The sequence below is a fragment of the Manduca sexta genome, unplaced genomic scaffold, assembly GCF_014839805.1.
Source record: "Manduca sexta isolate Smith_Timp_Sample1 unplaced genomic scaffold, JHU_Msex_v1.0 HiC_scaffold_1811, whole genome shotgun sequence".
Lineage (NCBI taxonomy): Eukaryota > Metazoa > Arthropoda > Insecta > Lepidoptera > Sphingidae > Manduca > Manduca sexta.
Window position 1 is genome coordinate 1 of NW_023592713.1, and position 25,818 is coordinate 25,818.

At 38.2% G+C, this 25,818-nt stretch overlaps 2 protein-coding genes and 2 long non-coding RNA genes across 4 annotated transcripts; all 4 read left to right on the forward strand.

Moving 5' to 3' along the window:
• The first annotated feature begins 69 nt into the window (after window positions 1-69).
• On the forward strand, window positions 70-2,280 carry LOC119191693. Its single transcript, XR_005113508.1, has 3 exons — window positions 70-309; window positions 872-995; window positions 1,879-2,280. It is a non-coding gene; the product is annotated as an uncharacterized LOC119191693 (long non-coding RNA).
• A 3,793-nt stretch (window positions 2,281-6,073) lies between these two features.
• LOC119191694 lies at window positions 6,074-9,433 on the forward strand. Its single transcript, XR_005113509.1, has 4 exons — window positions 6,074-6,181; window positions 6,810-6,980; window positions 7,659-7,782; window positions 8,662-9,433. It is a non-coding gene; the product is annotated as an uncharacterized LOC119191694 (long non-coding RNA).
• Window positions 9,434-11,780: 2,347 nt separating this feature from the next.
• LOC119191695 lies at window positions 11,781-14,342 on the forward strand. The gene is made up of 4 exons (XM_037445572.1): window positions 11,781-11,843; window positions 12,857-13,000; window positions 13,809-13,956; window positions 14,283-14,342. The coding sequence occupies exons 1-4, from the start codon at window positions 11,800-11,802 to the stop codon at window positions 14,340-14,342; spliced, it is 396 nt and encodes a 131-aa protein (XP_037301469.1). The 5' UTR covers window positions 11,781-11,799.
• A 4,345-nt stretch (window positions 14,343-18,687) lies between these two features.
• LOC115451770 (probable serine/threonine-protein kinase kinX) lies at window positions 18,688-25,165 on the forward strand. Its single transcript, XM_030180142.2, has 9 exons — window positions 18,688-18,722; window positions 19,842-19,958; window positions 20,479-20,665; window positions 20,896-21,443; window positions 22,273-22,590; window positions 22,927-22,967; window positions 23,463-23,565; window positions 24,583-24,647; window positions 24,998-25,165. Exons 1-9 carry the CDS (start codon window positions 18,717-18,719, stop codon window positions 25,017-25,019), a joined length of 1,407 nt encoding a protein of 468 aa, XP_030036002.1. The 5' UTR covers window positions 18,688-18,716; the 3' UTR covers window positions 25,020-25,165.
• Window positions 25,166-25,818: the final 653 nt, after the last annotated feature.

Below are 25,818 nucleotides of genomic sequence, written 5' to 3' on the forward strand. Positions count from 1 at the left end.
AGTTAATAAACTTCTCTCTACTCTACACGGTTAAGGTCTGAATGAGGTTTTAGGGTGATAATGTTCTTTTTACAATTTGTCAGCCTGACACACAAGTCTTTAGTGTAAGCATGTGTACTTATATTCTATTTTAATTCCAGAATCCTGAACGATGCAGACTGTTTTCCACTAAACACAAAGAAATGGAACCCGGTAACCGAAAAAAACTACGGATCTAGCTAGTGGAAGCCGCTTCAAAAGACATCAATATTTTGTTAATGACGTGCGGAATAATGATTTAGGAACAAATTCCGATATACCTAATAGTCAGTAAGTATATTTATTATATTTAATTAATGACGAAAGACGACTGGACATTATAAGACATCTCATGTCTCAGAATGGCGAGCGCAGTGGAATACCAAACAATACTGTAATTCAAGGTGGTTGGTGGTGGTGTTTTACTGTTTATGGGCGGTCGTATCGCTTACCATCAGGCGAACGGCATGCTCGTCTAGTTATATGAAACACTTCACTCATTTTATTTAATTTAAGTCCCCATTGAACCTGATGGTGAGCGAATGGGGTCTAAATAGTGTGGATTGATGACACACTATTTTTTGAGTATCAACCCGCAGTCAACACAGGAGAAACCTGCGTATAGAATACTGGAATCCCCGGGCAGCGGCTGAAGGGCCCTGAAGGAAAGTTGGGAGGCGATATCTGGGGATAAGGAAAGGAGGGCCCTTGGATTTGGGCCGAGGCCCACTGCTTGGGAGACACTTTGGGCTGGCTGTGGAGGCCAAGGGCACCAGAATTCCCTCTGGTGAGAGGAAGAAGGGGAGATATATAATGTAACCACATTTTTACCAATATATTTAATTAATTGTAGGTGGATTGGACAATTATCGCAAATCCCAAATAACGAAATACTGCGGCCGACATTTGACGGTAGTTTATTAGTCTCACCTCCAGCGGAGGATGAGGAAGTTGATTAATTCAGCCAATATAAACAGGTAACTATTACGTATATACATACATGATATCTCGCCTCTAAATAGGGGTAGGCAGAGACTATAGATTGCTACCTCGTGCGATTTTGGCATACTTCTCTCTCTTCCTCCACTCTATCAATCTTTTCATGCATTCCCGCCCGTTCAGGGTACTTGACCTGGACTTCACGAACAATGACATCTGACATTCGAGAGTTCGGTGTCTGTTGACCCCTACCGGCTCTTCCATCCACATTCGCCTTATATGTCCTCTTTGTCACTCTCCTATCATCCATCCTCTACAAATGCGCAAACCATCAACCTAGTATTACATTTTCCTGATTATTATGCCTATAGTGTAGTCGTACCTACTGTTTACTGAATGCACGGCAGCGCTCTGAGGTTCTGGGTTCGAATCCCGATTCAGGCAAAGTGATATGTTTTGTTTTTCTGCTCAGTATCCGTCGGAGTCTGGAATTTGTGCCCGATATGGCGATAGGCTCGCCCCTAGCACATCATGGAATACATTAGGGGGAAAGTGGGTGCTCTGGTTGCATATGTGTGATGTTGTGTTTGTATCTTACTGCATGGGTAGTGAGAGGTTATGAGGGCGTTTAGGGAATTCCAGCCTACACGCGCATGACAATTTGTTGTTCAGTCCGCCACAAAAGTAGCTCAACAAATCCATTAATTCAAAACACTTATACGCATTAATTCAATAGAAACATTCTTATTTCTTTATCTCAAATAAACCCTTCAAAGTTTGTTTTAGTAAAATTTGTGAAAATTATATTGATTTTTTGTTCGAATTTTCAAATTCATTCAGATAGGTTTGTGGCTGACCGTACGCTCCAGCTTTAGATCGACCACAGAATTGTACAATACGTTACTATGTGTTATATTTCAGAAGCAGTCCAGAGCGTGATAGGCCGAGATCATCCTCTTATCTACCCTTCTGCGGCGCGGGCTCGGCGGCGTTTAACAGTATTATGTAACGTATTGATATCAAGTACAATTATTGTAATATATGTGTGTGTCTAGTCTTTGTGTGTTTTATTGGTACAGTCAGCCCACGAATGTAGCTGAACAAATTAAAAATTCCAAAACGCACAAACTGTTTAGTGGAGCTTATGAATGCAATTTACTGGAACAAATCAATATAATTGTTCCTTACAATTTTCCCAGACACCCACTAAACAAAATTCATCAGGGCCCTCCATATAGATCGAATCAAGGGCTCCATTCACCGTTTAACCGGACATGCGATAGTTATAGTATGATGTGCACTAAATTATCTGATCTTGACATATTCTCCCGATTCTTAAAATATGCAAAAATAAAATGCTGACATTGTTTTTCTCTCAAACCATAGCCGATGTGGACCAAGTATTTTTGTTATTAATAATATTTATGGTATGTTGGAATTGATGTTATTAAAATGGTATTTGGTGGGTTTAAGATATGATATCCAGGTTCTTGGAATTGGTTATATGTTGTTTTTAATATTTTATATTAATGTTTAAATTTGTTAACCATATTACCTTGATTAAATAAGCTAATTTCTAGTGTCATACTATTATGACAGTCTGTTTGTAATAAGTGTATATTTTGAATGTTGGTACATCTTTATTTGGTAAGCACATAAGAACAATACAATACTAAGAAAACTGAACTAATATTAATTGTATGTGTAAACTGTTGATGTTCCTGTGTATAATAAATAAACGCTTCGAAATACTTGTTTTCTTTATCTATGTATATAAAAATGAATCCCTATTTCCCTTGGTCACGCCATCACGCGTGAACGGCTGGACCAATTTCACTAAATTTTTTGTGTTTGTTATTGTCAGGGAGAAGGTTCTTATGAAAGAAAAAAATCAAAAATTATTGCGCGGAATATTAGAAAATTTAAGAAAACTTAACGAAAATATTAATTTAACATAACAGTCAATTGTCTGAAATAACTGTCAGCGATTGACAGAATGCGCGTTGCAAATTCACAGTTAAGCCGGGATAACGTCTGTCGGGTCAACAAGTGCGTTAATAAATGTAACCACATACTCGTCTTTATTTCTGCTAACATGTAACTCTCGAACGTAAATATCAATAAAAACTATTTTTAATTTTACGCGCCCTAATGCCACTGCTATTACTCTTAGAGAATTATTCGCAGCAATAACATTACACTTATAGTCAGAAATACACTCACACACACCATATTCGCATTAAACTACAAACTGACCAAAAAATAAAAAAATAAAACCAGGAGTTTTGGTGGAAATATTAGTTATTAATGGATGATTTTTGGCACAATGTCAGCAAAGGTGAAGACGAGTATGTAGTTTCATTTAGTAACGCAATGTCAAAATGAGCCGCTCAAATCCCATCGAATGGGATACTAGAATCTCTCGCCTTAGCGACTGCAGGGTCTTGGAGGAAAATTGGAAAGAAAAGTTGAGGAAGGAGAAGGGACCATCTTAGGATGGGCGGAGCTAGGGATTGCAATCCGGAAAGTCGGATCCGGTAATCCGGCGGATCCGGCATCAATATACAAATACCGGATCCGACACCAATATACCGGGTCCGGTGACCGGGTCCGGTGTTTGCATTTTTTGTCAAAATAACCGCGCTGGTGTGTATGATTGTCGTGTGTGAGGTGGCCGGATTGAAAATGAGGCCGGATTGCAATCCCTAGGCGGAGCGAAAAAGGAAGGGAAATGTTCGCGATTCCCTCATAGGCAGTTGAAACTGTATAGTAGCAAAGAGTATAAACCAAACAATAATAACCAATGTGAGCTAGTACTGGCAGTATGCCGCTTTAAATTTAGAAATTGTATACTTCTCTTTTGTCGTTGTCTAGTCTTTACTGTTCATAAATCCACTAATCGTTTTACAATCCTAAGTTATTTCTTTCATAATCCATCATAGGCCTCAATGTGTACTTACATCCATGAGGTATACACATTTGACTGTGTGCCTAGGGTCACGATAAACGTCCCTCCGTGCATGGGCGTGCATTCGGTGTGGAGACCTAGCGCACAAGAACTGCCTCGGGGGAAATGATTCGTGTTTATGGGCGATGGTCGACGGAGGCAGACCTTCCCGTCCTCATACCGGTGTTGTAGTGGTACAACTCCTGTAAGCCAGGATCAGCATCGCAGTGCCGGATTTATATTTTTTGTGAGTGTAAGCCACTTTATTTCCGCCGCTCCATGTAGGTTGGTTTATGTATGTATGTAGGTTCCTAAAATACTTAATAATTTTCCATTTGTTTGTATTATGGAAGGCACTAAAGTTATTAAATTAATGATTGATGTTGAGACTGGCACCGTGGCAGAAATTCGGCTAGAAGAGAATAATTGATACATCACTGAATTCCCCACCTAATCTGTCTCGGGTCATAAGATTGCCGTCTCATAGGACGATGAGAGTTAAGGAAAAGAGATAGCATCTGTATTGGGCACAGACTTGGCACTATAATATCTTCTGCGTGGCTGATCCTGTTAAAATTGGCTGCCGTGGCCGAAATTCGACCAGAAAAACGAACTGCCGAGTCTTCTTTTTCACGGGCATCGCAAAGTGACGCCACTGTACCTGATGGTAAGTGGAGTGGGTCCAATAGAACGTCAACTGACGAGAGATATTACACCTCGACCGTCGACACAATTATACCGGCCTGTTGGAACCGGATATACACAGTCTGATCCTGGAACGCGACACTTACGTGGCCCTCTATGGCGGGTTATAACACTTTATGTTGTGGTCGCTATCCGGGCGGGTTTAAAATATATCCTACCACCAGCCTCAATGCAGGAGTACCATAGTAAATTCAGAAAGAAATGCCGATAGACTTCGACTTTTCCGATAACATTAACTGTTAATAATCTACATCTTTTCATTTGGATGACATGTAATAAATAATAATTAGATAATTTGAATCCAATTTGCATACTTATAAGGTTCGTATTGTATAAAAAGGAGAGTGGACAGGAACAGCATCATTCACCGCAGGTTAACTGAAGTATCAGAATGTGGTCTGTGAGGGATCTCGGTGTCGCAGCTCTAGTTGTAATGTGAGTATCGATTAGGGATAATCGAATCAGAAAGAAATTGGTTACCTTTCTCCTCCACGTATTACCTGACCTGGAGGCCTGACCCCCCTGCATTCCGCTTTCCACGAGTCAATTATTGTGCGCTCGCTCTCCAAACGGAATACACACCCATACACGAGGGACATTTGTTGCGGCCCTATTCACACAGTTAAGTGTGTATGCCGGCCCTCTTGTGCAAGTCGTCCCACCATCTAGCCAGATGGCTTTCCACGCTACGTTTGCCTTGACGTCCCTACCAAATGAATAAATAAAATTCCGTTTAGGAGTTTTGGAATGGCGTGCAAACTAACAGAGAACAGACAGGCAAAATAATTAAAATATTACTAAATTATTATATTACTCATTCTTTAGTCGCCCCATTTCATTATTAGTATACTTTCAATACAGACACACTGGGTTCGGTTATTCTATTATATGTATGTGATGAATATAAAAGTCTAAAGAAAGGAAAGATTGTAGCAAACGCGTGTATGCAATAAGAAAGTTGACTTTTTTTAAAATAAATTATCAAAGAAGTATTTCATCCAAATTCTATCGGAAAAGAATTTTCAAAATCCACGCAATAATAAATAAGTTAGAAAGCTTTCAAATTTGTTGGAAAGGGAAGCTGTCAAATTACAGCAATATTGAAATGTGACGTCACTCAGTGCCATCGGCTATAACGTTGCGTGAGTGAGAAAAGACAGCGCGATAACCCCACCACGCCCCCTACTTTTGCTCACAATATTTCAAATATAAAAAACTGCTTTATTTTTCAACAAAGTTTGATGCTAATTCACAGAATAAATTATTTTTATAATGTATAAAGTAAATCAAACATAGGAAACTATCATAGTGTATATTGCTGCTGATGACTAGCGAACCGTTGGCTTGCATATTTATCAAGATATCCAAGCATTCCTCGTAGAATTCTAATGACATTCATACCATAGCGAAATATATGTACTGTGTTTCAGCGTCGTGGGACACACTGCAGCCCAAGCCTTCCCCGTATGAAACGGTCGCCAATGACATCGAGTTTGGTCCTTCGAGCCCGATCGCTGCAAGGGACGGGACACAGTTCTGGAAACATTTAATGCACCCCATGTTTGATAGGCTGTGAGTACCTTCCTAAATTATTTACAACTTTTTAGCAGAGCGCTTGGATTGTTGGCAACACGATTGTCTATTAACAGTAGTAACACAACGCGGACTTTGAATTACAAAGCGCTGTGTGGACTTCCACGTCAGCCTTAAACATTAGATGTTAGGTCTCATAATGTCGGGTAGTTACACCGGAATGTCCTTCAAACCGGAACCGAACACTGCTTGCACAATGTTGCTGTGCGGCGGAAATAGACATGCGGTGGTATCTACCCAGTCGGGCTCTCGCATACGATACCGAGCGATAAAATCCAGATGTTTCCAGTTAAAACCTGTTAACTAATGAAATTCTGAGGTATATTTTTATACATTAGTTAAAATTATTTATGTAGTAAAACATGAACAAATTAAAAATGGCAGTTCTATGGATAATAGGTCAATCGTTTGACTTATCTATTTAGCCGGGTTATAATTTATACTTGATAGACAACTTTTTCATGTTTAGTTAATAAACTTCTCTCTACTCTACACGGTTAAGGTCTAAATGAGGTTTTAGGGTGATAATGTTCTTTTTACAATTTGTCAGCCTGACACACAAGTCTTTAGTGTAAGCATGTGTACTTATATTCTATTTTAATTCCAGAATCCTGAACGATGCAGACTGTTTTCCACTAAACACAAAGAAATGGAACCCGGTAACCGAAAAAAAAACTACGGATCTAGCTAGTGGAAGCCGCTTCAAAAGACATCAATATCATGTTCATGATGTGCGGAACAATTATTTGGGAAGAAATTCCGATATACGTAATAGTCAGTAAGTATATTTATTATATTTAATTAATGACGAAAGATAAATGGACATTATAAGACATCTCATGTCTCAGAATGGCGAGAGCAGTGGAATACCAAACAATACTGTAATTCAAGGTGGTTGGTGGTGGTGTTTTTACTGTTTATGAGCGGTCGTATCGCTTACCATCAGGCGAACGGCATGCTCGTCTAGTTATATGAAACACTTCACTCGCTTTATTTAATTTAAGTCCCCATTGAACCTGATGGTGAGCGAATGGGGTCTAAATAGTGTGGATTGATGACACACTATTTTTTTTGAGTATCAACCCCGCAGTCAACACAGGAGGAAACCTGCGTATAGAATACTGGAATCCCCAGGCTTAGCGGCTGAAGGGCCCTGAAGGAAAGTTGGGAGGCGATATCTGGGGATAGGAATTGTGGGGGAAAAGAAAGGAACCCTTTTTGGATTTAAGGAGAGGGGAAGGCCAGGAATTGTTCGTGAGCCCTCATAGGCTCCAATTGGCAACCATGAGGCATACACACTTAACTGGGTGCCTAAGGCCGCGACGGATGTCCCCTGGGGTATAGGCGTGCATTCGCTGTGGAGGCCAAGGGCACCAGAATTCCCTCTGGTGAGAGGAAGAAGGGGGAGATATATAAGGTAACCACATTTTTTACCAATATATTTAATTAATTGTAGGTGGATTGGACAATTATCGCAAATCCCAAATAACGAAATACTACGGCCGACATTTGACGGGAGTTTATTAGTCTCACCTCCAGCGGAGGATGAGGAAGTTGATTAATTCAGCCAATATAAACAGGTAACTATTACGTATATACATACATGATATCTCGCCTCTAAATAGGGGTAGGCAGAGACTATAGATTGCTACCTCGTGCGATTTTGGCATACTTCTCTCTCTTCCTCCACTCTATCAATCTTTTCATGCATTCCCGCCCGTTCAGGGTACTTGACCTGGACTTCACGAACAATGACATCTGACATTCGAGGGTTCGGTGCTGTTGACCCCTACCGGCTCTTCCATCCACATTCGCCTTATATGTCCTCTTTGTCACTCTCCTATCATCCATCCCCTACAAATGCCCAAACCATCAACCTAGTATTACATTTTCCTGATTATTATGCCTATAGTGTAGTCGTACCTACTGTTTACTGAATGCACGGCAGCGCTCTGAGGTTCTGGGTTCGAAACCCGATTCAGGCAAAGTGATATGTTTTGTTTTTCTGCTCAGTATCAGTCCGGAGTCTGGAATTTGTGCCCGATATGGCGATAGGCTCGCCCCTAGCACATCATGGAATACATTAGGGGGAAAGTGGGTGCTCTGGTTGCATATGTGTGATGTGTTTGTATCTTACTGCATGGGTAGTGAGAGGTTATGAGGGCGTTTAGGGAATTCCAGCCTACACGCGCATGACAATTTGTTGTACAGTCAGCCACAAAAGTAGCTCAACAAATCCATTAATTCAAAACACTTATACGCATTAATTCAATAGAAACATTCTTCTTTCTTTATCTCAAATAAACCCTTCAAAGTTTGTTTTAGTAAAATTTGTGAAAATTATATTGATTTTTGTTCGAATTTTCAAATTCATTCAGATAGGTTTGTGGCTGACCGTACGCTCCAGCTTTAGATCGACCACAGAATTGTACAATACGTTACTATGTGTTATATTTCAGAAGCAGTCCAGAGCGTGATAGGCCGAGATCATCCTCTTATCTACCCTTCTGCGGCGCGGCTCGGCGCGGCGTTTAACAGTATTATATAACGTATTGATATCAAGTACAATTATTGTAATATATGTGTGTGTCTAGTCTTTGTGTGTTTTATTGGTACAGTCAGCCCACGAATGTAGCTGAACAAATTAAAAATTCCAAAACGCACAAACTGTTTAGTGGAGCTTATGAATGCAGTTTACTGGAACAAATCAAAATAATTGTTCCTTACAATTTTCCCAGACGCCCACTAAACAAAATTCATCAGGGCCCTCCATATAGATCGAATCAAGGGCTCCATTCACCGTTTAACCGGACATGCGATAGTTATAGTATGATGTGCACTAAATTATCTGATCTTGACATATTCTCCGATTCCTTAAAAATATGCAAAAATAAAATGCTGACATTGTTTTTCTCTCAAACCATAGCCGATGTGGACCAAGTATAGATTTTGTTATTAATAATATTTATGGTATGTTGGAATTGATGTTATTAAAATGGTATTTGGTGGGTTTAAGATATGATATCCAGGTTCTTGGAATTGGTTATATGTTGTTTTTTTTTTAATATTTTATATTAATGTTTAAATTTGTTAACCATATTACCTTGATTAAATAAGCGCTAATTTCTAGTGTCATACTATTATGACAGTCTGTTTGTAATAAGTGTATATTTTATGAATGTTGGTACATCTTTATTTGGTAAGCACATAAGAACAATACAATACTAAGAAAACTGAACTAATATTAATTGTATGTGTAAACTGTTGATGTTCCTGTGTATAATAAATAAACGCTTCGAAATACTTGTTTTTTTCTTTATCTATGTATATAAAAATGAATCCCTATTTCCCTTGGTCACGCCATCACGCGTGAACGGCTGGACCAATTTCACTAATTTTTTTTTGTGTTTGTTATTCTCAGGAGAAGGTTCTTATGAAAGAAAAAAATCAAATTATTGCGCGGAATATTAGAAAATTTAAGAAAACTTAACGAAAATATTAATTTAATATAACAGTCAATTGTCTGAAATAACTGTCAGCGATTGACAGAATGCGCGTTGCAAATTCACAGTTAAGCCGGGACAACGTCTGTCGGGTCAACAAGTGCGTTAATAAATGTAACCACATACTCGTCTTTATTTCTGCTAACATGTAACTCTCGAACGTAAATATCAATAAAAACTATTTTTAATTATACGCGCCCTAATGCCACTGCTATTACTCTTAGAGAATTATTCGCAGCAATAACATTACACTTATAGTCAGAAATACACTCACACACACCATATTCGCATTAAACTACAAACTGACCAAAAATAAAACCAGGAGTTTTGGTGGAAATATTAGTTATTAAAGGATGATTTTTGGCACAATGTCAGCAAAGGTGAAGACGAGTATGTAGTTTCATTTAGTAACGCAATGTCAAAATGAGCCGCTCAAATCCCATCGAATGGGATACTAGAATCTCTCGCCTTAGCGACTGCAGGGTCTTGGAGGAAAATTGGAAAGAAAAGTTGAGGAAGGAGAAGGGACCATCTTAGGATGGGCGGAGCTAGGGATTGCAATCCGGAAAGTCGGATGCGGTAATCCGGCGGATCCGGTATCAATATACAAATACCGGATCCGACACCAATATACCGGGTCCGGTGACCGGGTCCGGTGTTTGCATTTTTTGTCAAAATAACCGCGCTGGTGTGTATGATTGTCGTGTGTGAGGTGGCCGGATTGCAATCCCTAGGCGGAGCGAAAAAGGAAGGGAAATGTTCGCGATTCCCTCATAGGCAGTTGAAACTGTATAGTAGCAAAGAGTATAAACCAAACAATAACAACCAATGTGAGCAAGTACTGGCAGTATGCCGCTTTAAATTTAGAAATTGTATACTTCTCTTTTGTCGTTGTCTAGTCTCTACTGTTCTCAATAAATCCACTAATCGTTTTACAATCCTAAGTTATTTCTTTCATAATCCATCATAGGCCTCAATGTGTACTTACATCCATGAGGTATACACATTTGACTGTGTGCCTAGGGTCACGATAAACGTCCCTCCGTGCATGGGCGTGCATTCGGTGTGGAGACCTAGCGCACAAGAACTGCCTTGGGGGAAATGATTCGTGTTTATGGGCGATGGTTGTACACGGAGGCAGACCTTCCCGTCCTCATACCGGTGTTGTAGTGGTACAACTCCTGTAAGCCAGGATCAGCATCGCAGTGCCGGATTTATATTTTTTATCAGTGTAAGCCACTTTATTTCCACCGCCCCATGGAGGTTGGTTTATGTATGTATGTGGGTTTCTAAAATACTTAATAATTTTTCATTTGTTTGTATTATGGAAGGCACTAAAGTTAAATAAACGAATCATTAATTAAATCGAGTGATCTCCGTTGACATTGGCCGCCGTGGCAGAAATTCGGCTAGAAGGGAATCATTCATACAGCACTGAAGTCCCCACCTAATCTGTCTCCGGTCATAAGATTGCCGTCTCATAGGACGATGAGAGTTAAGGAAAAGAGATAGCACCTGTATTGGGCACAGACTTGGCACTATAATATCTCCTGCGTGGCTGATCCCGTTAAAATTGGCTGCCGTGGCCGAAATTCGACCAGAAAAACGAACTGCCGAGTCTTCTTTTTCACGGGCATCGCAAAGTGACGCCACTGTACCTGATGGTAAGTGGAGTGGGTCCAATAGAACGTCAACTGACGAGAGATATTACACCTCGACCGTCGACACAATTATACCGGCCTGTTGGAACTGGATATACACAGTCTGATCCTGGAACGCGACACTTACGTGGCCCTCTATGGCGGGTTATAACACTTTATGTTGTGGTCGCTATCCGGGCGGGTTTAAAATATATCCTACCACCAGCCTCAATGCAGGAGTATCATAGTAAATTCAGAAAGAAATGCCGATAGCTTTCGACTTTTTCCGATAACATTAACTGTTAATAATCTACATCTTTTCATTTGGATGACATGTAATAAATAATAATTTGATAATTTGAATCCAATTTGCATACTTATAAGGTTCGTATTGTATAAAAGGGAGAGTGGACAGGAACAGCATCATTCACCGCAGGTTAACTGAAGTATCAGAATGTGGTCTGTGAGGGATCTCGGTGTCGCAGCTCTAGTTGTAATGTGAGTATCGATTAGGGATAATCGAATCAGAAAGAAATTGGTTACCTTTCTCCTCCACGTATTATATACCGTCTCAATGCTGGGTCCAGGCCCTGGCCTGACCCCCCTGCATTCCGCTTTCCACGAGTCAATTATTGTGCGCTCGCTCTCCAAACGGAATACACACCCATACACGAGGGACATTTGTTGCGGCCCTATTCACACAGTTAAGTGTGTATGCCGGCCCTCTTGTGCAAGTCGTCCCACCATCTAGCCAGATGGCTTTCCACGCTACGTTTGCCTTGACGTCCCTACCAAATAAATAAATAAAATTCCGTTTAGGAGTTTTGGAATGGCGTGCAAACTAACAGAGAACAGACAGGCAAAATAATTAAAATATTACTAAATTATTATATTACTCATTCTTTAGTCGCCCCATTTCATTATTAGTATACTTTCAATACAGACACACTGGGTTCGGTTATTCTATTATATGTATGTGATGAAGATAAAAGTCTAAAGAAAGGAAAGATTGTAGCAAACGCGTGTATGCAATAAGAAAGTTGACTTTTTAAAATAAATTATCAAAGAAGTATTTCATCCAAATTCTATCGGAAAAGAATTTTCAAAATCCACGCAATAATAAATAAGTTAGAAAGCTTTCAAATTTGTTGGAAAGGGAAGCTGTCAAATTACAGTAATATTGAAATGTGACGTCACCCAGTCCCGTCGGCTATAACGTTGCGTGAGTGAGAAAAGACAGCGCGATAACCCCACCACGCCCCCTACTTTTGCTCACAATATTTCAAATATAAAAAACTGCTTTATTTTTCAACAAAGTTTGATGCTAATTCACAGAATAATTTATTTTTATAATGTATAAAGTAAAATCAAACATAGGAAACTATCATAGTGTATATTGCTGCTGATGACTAGCGAACCGTTGGCTTGCATATTTATCAAGATATCCAAGCATTCCTCGTAGAATTCTAATGACATTCATACCATAGCGAAATATATGTACTGTGTTTCAGCGTCGTGGGACACACTGCAGCCCAAGCCTTCCCCGTGTATGAAACGGTCGCCAATGACATGGAGTTTGGTCCTTCGAGCCCGATCGCCGCAAGGGACGGGACACAGTTCTGGAAACATTTAATGCACCCCATGTTTGATAGGCTGTGAGTACCTCCCTAAATTATTTACAACTTTTTAGCAGAGCGCTTGGATTGTTGGCAACACGATTGTCTATTAACAGCAGTAACACAACGCGGACTTTGAATTACAAAGCGCTGTGTGGACTTCCACGTCAACCTTAAACATTAGATGTTACGTCTCATAATGTGGGGTAGTTACACCGGAATGTCCTTCAAACCGGAACCGAACACTGCTTGCAGAATGTTGCTGTGCGGCGGAAATAGACATGCGGTGGTATCTACCCAGTCGGGCTCTCGCATACGATACCGAGCGATAAAATCCAGATGTTTCCAGTTAAAACCTGTTAACTAATGAAATTCTGAGGTATATTTTTATACATTAGTTAAAAATTATTTATGTAGTAAAACATGAACAAATTAAAAATGGCAGTTCTATGGATAATAGGTCAATCGTTTGACTTATCTATTTAGCCGGGTTATAATTTACGTGATAGATAACTTTTATTTAAAAAAGGAAGCTCCCTTGATATATCTGTGGTTATACCATTCTCAGACGTTTTCAAAAACCATTGAGTATTTCCGATCAGACAAAAAGAACGAATAATATATAAGTTCTTCATATCACGACTGACTGAGCTCTCTGGTTCAAATCCCGAGTCGGGTAAAGTGAGATCATTATTAGCCCTATGTTTAGAATTTGTGCCCGATGCCAACTTACCTATCACATCGTGGGATATCACGTGGCGGGAAGTGGGTGACTTGTTGCACCACCATCCCCCTTTGGGGATAAACTGTATATGTGTGTATACATAATAAATTGATAAAATTCCAGGAGGCGCACCGATGGTAGCGAGTCAAGTAACGACTTCCGCGAAAACATGCTCAAACCGACTACATATTTTGAACTGGTGGGCACACCTCCCCCTGCAGATAAAAAGAATGTAAACAAGAATAACCAGGGCCCCCCCAGGATGCAACGGGTAATTACACTAGAATCACAGCCTGTAGCGCCACGTCTCACGCTCTGGGATCAGCCTGTGTACTCCGGTTTCGAACAGCATAATTCTATTGACTGACGAGGGATGACTGCGTCAAGTTTTGGTCTATCTAGATGCTCTTATATCTTATGCTTTCGATTTCGGACACGTGAAAAGCCTTTCCAGTCACAAATGTTTCTAAAACTAGCGATTTATAACGCCACCTATGCACCTATTTTTCCCGCGTGAGCATATGACCGGCAACTCTAACCTCTACCTTTTTGGGCCGATAGAGTTATTTTATAATTTTTGATTTATTTTGTTTTCAGCGAGAGTTGTACGTGCCCGAAGTCACGGAGCCGGAGTTGTTCTTCAAAGTTTATGTCTAACCACAACCCACGGACAGTAGAGTGCAGCGGCAATGTAGGGGAAAATACTTACTTTATCTGACTTTAATCTATTGCGATGATTTTTAATCATTTTTAATGTTTAAAATAGTCAAATAGTCTTGAAGCTCGATAGAGGGCTTAAAGGTTTGAATATATTTGTTTAGAATTTTTTTCATAATCTTTTGTATAACACGGGATTTTTAAGAACTATTCAATATGTAATTATTTTACGCTTCATCATTACGGATGGCAACACGGACATTGTAAATTATACACTGAGTTATTATAAAAACGGGTACTTAATCACATATTTATTAAATGTAATTCAAATCCATAAAGGAGTTTCTTTTACGCTAATTTAAGAGTAGAGACAAGTTAAGTTAAGAGACCGTTACTATGAATACATTTGTGGATTTATATAGAATTGTAAACTCCGCTAGCAGCCCGTTAATATTATATAAATAAATAAATACACAAGGTTTTGCAATATATTGCATATAATTCCTAAATCACTCTAGTTATCCATAACGCTATTTGTACGACGACAACGCCATCTACTTCAAAAACAAAGCAAATATTTCCCACGCGAGCGAAATATCTGGATAAAATATTGCTAATGTAAATCCGGCACATGGTCTGTCTATATGCCAAATAACATCTAAATCCGTTCAGCTCTATCTGAGTTCACTTCTAACAAACATCCAAACATTTACATTTTTTTTTTGCATCGAATGAATGAATTTTCCGGCATAAAAGATCTGCTACATATTTTTTCGGAATTGAATAGCCTATATCCTTCCCAGGGTCTCAAACTATCTCCATACCAAATTTCACAAAAATTTGTTCAGTAGATTTTGAAAAAATTGATAACATACCGACAGACAGAAATGGCTCACTATTTTGGCCTTTGTGGTTTCCACATAAAAGGTATATAGACATTTGCTATCCCGGACTTTTATTTAGAAGTATTTAAGACAAACAATTCTAGCATACATCATCTTTATCTAACTCTAACGGTTTAGGCAGCGTACGCCAAGATAGCAACTTTTTTCCGACTCATTTGATAGGTATCGTTATATTATGATCAAATTACACAAAATCATTATAAATTGTAGCCTACGTGTTATTTTGATGTATAACCAATATTACTGCAAAGTTTCATCCAAATTCATTCAGTAGTTTTTTCGTGAAAGGGGAAGAAACATACATACATACATCCATCCTCACAAACTTTCGCATTTATAATAATTACACATATATAATAATTATAATATCAGCCCTGTATTATATACTTGCCCACTGCTGAGCACGGGCCTCCTCTACTACAGAGAGGGATTAGGCCTTAGTCCACCACGCTGGCCTAGTGCGGGTTGGTAGACTTCAAACACCTGCGAATTCCCTGTAGAGAACTTCTCAGATGTGCAGGTTTCCTCAAGATGTTTTCCTTCACCGTTAAAACAAGCAATAAGTCACAAAGAATACACATAATTTCAGAAAAGTCAGAGGCGCGTGCCCTTGAGTTTTGAACCTGCGGACACTCGTTTCAGCTGTCCGTTCCACACCCAACTAGGCTATTGCCGCTTTTACTTAGTACACATACATAGACAAAATTTTAGAAACTAGTCAAAAACTATTTTTATCATTGCGGGCAAAGACACGAGCAAAAGCTAGTTTTAATTATATTAGATGTGATTAGAATAATTAAACTTGTTTGAACCGTAAAATTATTAAATATTTGATCTGACGATTAGTTAATCCACTTGGAAGACCTTGGCTTTGCTAATTGCTTACAAGATGTTGTGTTTGCATTTTACGTGCATTTTGAATTGCCTTCCTTGTTGTTTATCGGGAAATTTTAATTTAGATAGCGTCGTATAGTTGAAACAGTAATAATCATGCTGTGACAGCCTGTAATTAAAACAGCACTGCAGCAATTACTTACTGAATTGTAAAAAATAAATATGTAAGGTGTATGCTTTGTTGGCTGTTCAAATAAATAAATAAATAGTCTTAAGTCTGGATTTTGTGCCCGATATGGCGATAGGCTCGCCCCCTATCACATCATGGGACGGAAAACACTTGCCGAAAATTGGGTGCCCTGGTTGCGCCTCTGCATACCCCTTCAGGGATAAATGTATATGTGTAATATTTATTTTGTACGAAAACTACACCTTTTTATTTTACATCGATGGTTAAATTAACTTATAATACAATAATGTCTAGAAGACAATATACTATGGTTTCATTTATTAAAACAGTGTCAAAATAATCTTTTATATTATTAACTTATAGACAAATGGCTGACAAAATAAAACTGCACAACCCCACCCCCCCTATCACATTATGGGAACACACGTGGACAAAAGTGTGTGCTCTGGCATGGCAGTGTGTGCTCTAGTTGCGCGTCTGCTTACCCTTTCGGGGTTAAAGGTATACATATACCACATATGTATGTATACCACACCTGTATTCCTTTATTATCCCACCTTATTAACATGAACGTAGCTTTTTCCAGAAAACAGGGAATTTAATTTAGGAAGGTTTTAAAATGTTGTTTAATATAGGCGTTTTTATTTATTTTGAGAAGCTTCTTATCAGGTTAACTGTGTGTAAAATATGTTATAATGTTTAAATAAAATATGTTATAATGTTTTCCGTATTAGAAAATGATGCCAAGTTTAACAGTAATGTCATTTATTGGGCTCAATGCCACACTCCGAGGTAATACTGAACATCCTTATCAATATACCCGACCTGGGTATCGAAGCCGAGACCCCAGTCAGTCATCATCATCAACAGCCTAAAAGTCCACAGCTAAACATAGGTCTCTCCTAAACATTTCCTAACGGACCTGTCGAAAGTGACTTGCATCTAGCATGTTCGTATCGATCGTTTACAAGTCGCAACACAATACATATATGCTTCTGATTATTGACGTATGTATATTCTATAGACATGAACGTATATATAAACTATTTATTCTAAATCTGAACTATAACCTTTTTATTCACTTGAAATAGTTTTACTTATTTGACAAAAAATATTATTCACATCCAGGTTTTTTTTTTTTTTTTTTTTTTTTGTTTTCGCGGAGAAAGTCCCTTATTACTACCGTCCAGTCTTCGCGGGGGGCGACTGAGCGGTTATGTTGGGGTAACCGTTGCCTTACGACCCGACAATTGAAGCAGCCCGGGACCCTCGGGCGGCGGTCGGGCCGAGTCCCCTAACCAATGACCCTAACCTAAGTCCCTACGCAACGGCCTACCAACTAAAACTCCGCGTTGACCCTCTTCGGCGCATAAGGGACGACTGCGGGCTTCCCCGAGACAGCAGGTCCGAGTCTTCGTCCGCGGCCGCCCCTGCGCAGTGCCGCCTTGCGGCCCGTCTCCCTAAATGTGGGGGGCTCCTAAGCCCCTCGCACCGAAGGACGCTCTCAGCGTCAACGGCAGCATGAGGTCAACGCCACACTGCCGTCCATCCCGGGGTCAACCGAAAAATGTGCAAGAAATGCACAAAAAATGCACTAGGGCGGACAGCCCCCTGCTGCCCGCCGACGACCCCCTTCGTGGCCCCTATAAGTCGCCTCTTACGACAGGCAGGGGTTTACCGTGGTGGTATTCTCCAAGCGCCCCCATTCCACAGGGCGGACATCCAGGTTTACACTTAGACTCGAGTTCTTATATTATGAGCGCCACTCCATACATAACCCCAAGGTGTCAATATTGAAATCATACTAAACTCAGGTGTAGGGATTGTAGTACAGTTGATTCGAACACAATCAGAGTACGGAACGCCAGATCTAGTACGCAGTACATATATTATATCGATGCTACTGATGCAGTTTTATCTTGTCAGTCATTTGTCTATAAGTTAATAATATAAAGGATTATTTTGACATTGTGTTAATAAATGACACCATAGTATATTGTCTTCTAGAAATTATTGTATTATAAGTTAATTTAACCATCGATGTAAAATAAAAAGGTGTAGTTTTCGTATAAAATAAATATTACACACATACATTTATCCCTGAAGCGGTATGCAGAGGCGCAACCACGGCACCCAATTTTCGGCAAGTGTGTTCCGTCCCATGATGTGATAGAGGCGAGCCTAGCGCCATATTGGACACAAATTCAGACTCCGGGCTGATACTGTTTTACCGATATTTTGGGATGCATTACCCTACAACCAATTGAACCATCCTTCGACCTTCAAAAACCCTACAAATCTCATACAAATTGCACAACCACACACAAATATTTGTCCGCCCGATCAAGGCCTACTGATTGTTTGAACTCATTTATTGGCAAGTATAAAACGGCTTGGACAATTGATCTGACATCATTCAGCGGTGGATCTCAAAAACATCTCATCATGAAGGTAATATTTCATTTTAATATCAAACTTTCATAGAAAAAGTATTTAATTAAAAAAATATTGAACTACTGTCAGATTTGCTAATAATCAACAGTTTTACTTATAAACTTGTTTTAGTGTTAAGAGGTGGTTAAGAATTGCTTAAATAGCTGTCAAAATTATCACCGATTCCTATTTTAAACCTTATTAAGAGGTAAAAAGGCGGGTTTTCACTTACAGCTGATCGAGTAAATTTGTGTTTAACTAAGTATAGCTTTGCAAAATTTCTATAAGTAAGACTGAAGATGTTTAATTTTTCCTATATGTTTTGTAAATTTGGTATGGATAGCGCTATTATGCTAGGAAAACCTTAATAAGTAATATTATCTGGAGATAACAGCCATTCTTCTCCAAGGTCAACTTCAATACGTTGAAAAAAATATATTAATTATATAAACGAGAAATTATTATAAATAATACGAAAAATGTTTACTCTTGTATAATATTTGACCTAATATTTGTATAGAACAAATTGTGTTTTATAGTTTGCATTACTAATTGATTTTTAATGATAACCTTCAAATTAGTTTTAGGATTCTGTGATGTTTAATTTTATAATTAATTTATTTCTAAATAGTATTTATACATAACAAGGGTCCCCTGGCACCCAAACTAGGTTTAACATGCCTTTCCGGCAACAGTATTCCTCCAGAAGTATAACATTCTCATGAATATATTAGTGACATAATTAGGGATATATATCTATATCAATAAAAAAAAGGTTAAGTATTATTTTAAATGTTTCAAGCTCTTGATCTTGATTACAATAACACAGAAATCTGTAGTCGTATTTGTCTATTCCAAAGCGCCGATAGCTTGTTGAATGAAATAAACTGACACTAAAGGTCGCTGGGTCAAAACCTTCTTATTTCAATATTTCTCCGGCCATTCTAAAGTCTTCAGACAACTGATTTTTTCCATACGTAACATTTATCGTATTAAACAGGTGTAGACAGTATTTTATTACCATTTATTTGGGAGCGTAGATTTGAGTGTGACTTAGATTTAATCGACTTATATTTATGTGATAAGCAGCATTTATTAAGTTGTGAAGCGAGCACTAAGAAATGTATTTTGTTGCAGGTATTTTTAGCAGTTGTTCTGAGTGTGGCGTCGGTGTCGGCTTTAGGCTCAGGGCCGTACTTGCCCAGTGGATGGAGGCCCAAGGGTCCCGCTTTCTACCTACCGTCTGAAGTTGAGGTACCTTATATTTCTTACTTAATAAATTATTCGCCGTTTGATATTATTCTATTATTGTTTTAGCTTTGCACTAATACGTGAAGAGTAAAGTTTTGTATGCCTTTTTAACCACATTGCGCGCACAGAGGAGTGTGAGATTCGATATAATTAAAGTTCATATAAAGGAGTGCAGTAAAATAAAATTTACGTATAATACCAATATCTTAATAATTAATTAAGCTAATTTCAATATTATAATTCATCCAATTTTAATTTATAATCGGACCCACAATTAATCCTAAATTCGAATCTTATCACATAAAATTACGATGGAATTTTGCGAAAATACGGTATTGTCAATTCAAAGATGCTAGAATTGTTATCTGAACCCTTAAAATGACATTACTTAAATTCCGTCAATATTAACTCTACAATTGTTGGGAAAGCAGTTCTCACTAGAGAAGAACGGGCAAAAACTCTACTGTTGCTCTTTTCAAAATCAGTTTAAGATATAAACTACAGAACATCATATATATTTCAGAGTAAACCATTCGAAAAGCCTCAAGAAATCCTTTTCCAAGAGTCTGAGGCCTCTGGATCTGAGGGTCTTCGAGAGTACGGACCACCGAAAGTTTCCAATGATATCAGCCAGGGTCTGCCTGATGCTGAAAATGACCAGATATTCCAGGCCATACAGAGTTCAAGCATTCAACAAGTAGAATCTGAAGGTGAGTTTCCATGAGCATATACTACATCATCATCATCATCATCGTCCGCTGCTGGACATGGGCCTCTCCCAATGATTTCCAGATCGACCTATTGTAAGCGGCCCGCATCCAGCGCCGTCCTGCGCTACATACTACATATTTATTAATTTTATTTAACTTACGGATTAGCCACATACTCGCCTTATATTTAAATAAACAGAGAATAATCACCTTTATTATCTGTATTACAGCTGTCTCTGAAGAAAAATCCATAGTTTCCGAAATCGAAGCATTGGCTGTCACAGAAGCTAGCGAAGAACTAAACTCTGCCACCGAAGTAGCAATCGAAAAGAAGGCTCAGGTTGAACTCCAACCAATTTTAGAAGAGAAAATAATTGCCGTTGAACCAGTAGTGGTGGAAGAAGAAGTAATCTCTACTGAAAAAGCAATTGTAGAAAAGAATGTAGAAGTGGTGCAGGAAGAAGTAGTTGAAGTGCAAAAAGTAGTCTCCGAGCCTATTGCCTTAGATAAAGAGGAAGTTGTCTCAGAACCTATCGTAGTAGAAGAGAAGAAAGAGATTTTCTCAAAACCTTTTGTCGTCGAAGAAAAAGAGATAACTACTGCAGAACCAATCGTTGTCGAGGAGAAAGAAGTAGTTATTGCCGAGCCACTAATCGAAGCGAAAGATTTTGTTCCTGAACCAGTTCTAATAGAAAAAGTTGAATCAAAATCAATATTCGAAAGTCAATCCTTAGACTCTGCCGTGCAAAGTGAAGTTGAATTAACAACACAGATTCCCGTAAGTTCAGTATACACATATTATAAAAATTAAAAATAAATGAATGTGCTTAAAGATTCTAATAAGTTAATATAAATAAGTTCCAAAAAAATCCATGCAGGCCTACTCCTCTATGCTACACGTCGCGTTTATGACAAATTGGCATACAGAATACTATTCCACGCAAATTTCACGAAGGTTATGTAACACAACCATGCTATGAGTTTATATTGTCATATATAACAAGGCTCCTGGTGGTCAATTCTATATACACTATCAAACTGTTTAACTCCACAACAATAGAGTTGTATGAAAACTTTTATCCTGAAATTTGCACAGTGCTTCATAGATTTAGAGCTAAAAATTACCGAGCCACAAGCTCAGTTAGTCTAATCAATTCAGTTAGTTAATTTTGCTATTAATATCCTGACAAATTTTATTTTATTTTATTTTATTAGGACATCCAGTGGTAATTACAATAAAACTTATAACTAAGTAAATCATTTAAGAAAAACACGTGTTAAAGGCATTACCTTCAGGCGTCACAGCATGCACCGAATGGAACTACTTATTTAGTTATTTCATAATAATATAGTTAACAAATAAGAAAAACATCAAAGTATGTAACAATAACAAATGTGAGAGGGATCAATGATTGTTATCATCATTTATAACTTTTAAAACCTGACTTCGAAAAGCTGCCAATGAGTCGCTAAATACATCTATAAACAAATAATCATCTATAAACATTTATCAAATGAAACTTGCTACCCTCAATCATAGATCTAGAAGTATTATTGACCCTTCATACTTTATGATTCTAAACAATATAAACTTATACTTATTCTAGGCCGAGGCAGAAGAGAGTTCTCAAGCAAATTTAGAAGAAATTGCTGAGAAAATCGTAGAAGCTGAGGACTTAGATGTATCTACAGCAGCACCAGTAGCAATAGATGTAATTAATGAATCAGAGGTAAAAGCGGAAGTTAATGAGGAACAGGCTAACGTGCAAGTTGAGATCCAAACTGAAGCACAGAAAGTAGAAGAGTTAAAGACCGTCGTGGAAGAGGTCAGAAATGTGGAGGAGGGAGTCAAGATTGTGCAGGAGCAAGTGCAGAATGTCGGTGAAGCGTTAGTTATTTTGGAAAATGAAGTTAAAGCTGAACAGGTAAATTTGAACGATAATTAGAAATTATTTTTAGTAAACCAACCTAAAGTCTTCACAAAAATTATATATAATCGGAGTGAAGCTATAATTGTCAAATATTTATTTTTCTTCAATTCAGCATCAGTAATATACAAAAATTTGCCAAATAAATTAAATTAATTCTTTTGAAAATGTTTGTATTCTAATATGGGTTTTCTAAATCTGAAATAAATGAAAAAGAAAATAATAATATATTAACAATTAGATAACACTGCATAATATTATTTATGTTAATTGGACAATTAATTACTTATATGAACATTATAGTTTTTATTCGTATTAATGAATTCTTTCCAGATTCAACAGTCCGAAGTTAATTTCGCTGAAGCTGTTTCAGGGTATGTCTCCATTACTATTAATCCATAAAAGTAACTTTGCTTTCTAAGTCTCCGCGCAAACATCACGTAAATCTAAAGGTTCCCATTAACAACCCCTAAAAACATCTATGCTTCCTAAGAATCCGCTCAGATATTTCGTAATTCTAAAGTTTTTGAAGCAACTGCAATTTTTATAGTGTAGTTTTGGCGGCACGCTGCAAACGTAGTGCGGTGCGTAAAATAATATTTCTAATTTTAAAATGACTTGAATTAAGGTGAGGTTATGGGTTAGGCAAAGTTATATTAAATTATTCTACTTGGAATCGGTCCGGAGTCTAGAATTTGTGCCCGAAATGGCGATAGGCTCTCCCTCTATTACATAGGAGGATAAACACATGGCAAAGTGGTACTCTGGTTATACCTCGTTACACTTTGCTTACCCCTTTGGGAATAACGGCGTAATGTATTGTTGTTTTTAGTTATGAAATAGATAAATGGAAACTCAATTACTTTCAGATCTCTCGAACAGGCTCCCGTAGCCTTTCTGGAGTACGGCCCACCTGGCTTCAGGGAATACGGACCCCCCCAAGGCGACGAGCTGCTAAGAACTGACCTGCTGGTAAATATTACCCAATTAAAATAAAACATAAAACGAACTTGGTATAAAAAAGAATAATTTTAATAATTTCATTAATTTGAGATGAAGGAAATTCTAATACCTGATGATATTCTTTGTTATGCACTGTTTTGAAAGATTTTATCTCGTTTTGTTAGTCTGAAAGTTAAAAGATTTAATAGCTGGATGAGTAACTCACCCAATATCAACCAACATTGTCCATAAACAGTAGGAACTCCATTCAGATCTTCTAATAGGAAAACAAACATGACCTCACTCAAAACTGATCATGCTTATACGGCCACAGCAGAATGACTTCACCTGATATTAAGAGCGGCTCAGAGGCGGCCTTTGGGGGAAGGGACACGAGTATCACCCGGGGACTTGCGCGATGCTTTGGAGGACTTTCTTTATGATCTTACCGACGGAAGTGAAAAAATCGGAGAACTATTTTATGGTCTACTCAGGGCGTCGCGGCGATTTTCTTTTACTTTCGGCTGGGGCTTTGCGTCTTTTAAGGCCGCCGCTGTAATGGCGTAAGATCAGATAGTCTACTTCGAAAAACGAAATCCATAGTTTCGGATGACGGATCGCGCAATTTGTTTCTACGAAGTGTTACGGATCATTCCATCCGATGACGGATTCAACGACGGATCCGATCCGTTCATTGCAATATTTTAGACGTGGAATTTGTAAGATTATATAGGGTTTCGTCATCCAATTGAAACCATCTGCGAGGATAGACCACTGGTTTCTCCACAAAAAAAAATACGGGGAATTGTTCCTACTACTAAGGTAAGCTACAAAACGGTGACGGATCCGAAGTAATTTGGTAGTAAAGTTAAATCCGAAGTCCGTCGTTTCTTCGTTTCGGACCGACGTTTCGACGTTCGTTTTTCGGAGTAGACCTTAAGGTATCAATTGACGAGTAATGTTTATCTTATGTCACAATTATTTCGCCCTTAATTGACACTCACAGTTTAAATATTTCTTTCTAATAGTACAACTATAAATTTTCAGGAGGCACTTGTCATTGAGCCAAGAAGCAACGAATTGAGAAGGAGGAGATTTTCGCCTAAATTCAAGTATATATTTACATCTTAATATCTTACTTCCTTGTAATATCAGTCTTACTTATAAACTTGTTTTGGCGTTAAGAGGTGGTTAAGAATTGCTTAAATAGCTGTCAAAAACATCACCGGTTCCTATTTTAAACCTTATTAAGAGGCAATGGTGGGTTTTGACTTACAGCGGATTGAGTAAATTTGTGTTTTAACTGAGCATAGCTTTGCTATTTTTTTATAATTTTAATATCGTTTATTTGGGAGTTTGACTTTTATATTTAACGTCACCGTTTCCTAAGATATCGTAAAATAGGCTGTAAAATAACTTGTGTTAGATCTTAAACATTTATCAATATGTATTTTCTTTTCAGAATCATAAGGAAAATCCATTAAGAATCCAAAAAACTGAAGGCAAATGTAGGCTAAATATCATCACAAATGTATAAAATGAAAGTTTTAAGGCGGCATATTGCGATATTATCCTCATGTAAATTGTAGGAGTATGTATTTGAACATGTAATTAAAGGATTGTATGACAATTTTTGTTTTTTATTTTTATGTTATACCCCAACTATATCTCCAAAGGAGATTTCGCATACACCCCTTTCAAAATTTTGCTAGGTCCGTTGGATCGTTTTTTTTTTTTAGACCCCCGTCAAGTCTCCCGTGGACTCCTGGGGTAGACTCCCAAGAGCCCCTCGACCACTTAGGGAATTAATGATGTAAGTAATTATTATAAGACGTTACATAGACGTTGTTAGAATAACCTGAAACTAGCCTTGTAACTAGGTAATGCTATAGCAACTATGAGATTCATAGGGCCTATAATAAATCAAGTTGGATAGACGACTTGATAAAGGTTGCAGGAACATGTTGGATGCAGGCCACTTTCGATAGGTCTGTCTGGAAATTTTTAGGGGAGGCGTATGCCCAGCAGTAGACTTAATGTGGCTGATGATGATGACAATAAATCAATGCCATCTCTGGGTACGATCTCAAGTACACATTTAATGTATTGAACTATTTAATAAACTAAGCTTAAGCTGTCATTTAAGAATAGAAAATTTATAAGTAGTATTCAAATTCCTCGCGTTGTTACTTATGTGATAACACAATTAAGCAACAGTGCCATCTGGTGATAATGACTGGGACTACATGATGAAGTAAACAATTAGAAGACGTAACGCTCATC

Bases quoted from the DNA above. Each gene is read 5' to 3' on its own strand.
- LOC119191695 (XM_037445572.1), top strand. From the start codon at position 11,800: ATGTGGTCTGTGAGGGATCTCGGTGTCGCAGCTCTAGTTGTAAT. The intron at 13,001-13,808 runs GTGAGTACCTCC...ATAAAATTCCAG, and splicing joins CACCCCATGTTTGATAGGCT to GAGGCGCACCGATGGTAGCG. The intron at 13,957-14,282 runs GTAATTACACTA...TTTTGTTTTCAG, and splicing joins GCCCCCCCAGGATGCAACGG to CGAGAGTTGTACGTGCCCGA.
- LOC115451770 (XM_030180142.2), top strand. The intron at 21,444-22,272 runs GTAAGTTCAGTA...TACTTATTCTAG, and splicing joins AATTAACAACACAGATTCCC to GCCGAGGCAGAAGAGAGTTC. The intron at 24,648-24,997 runs GTATATATTTAC...TTTTCTTTTCAG, and splicing joins AGATTTTCGCCTAAATTCAA to AATCATAAGGAAAATCCATT.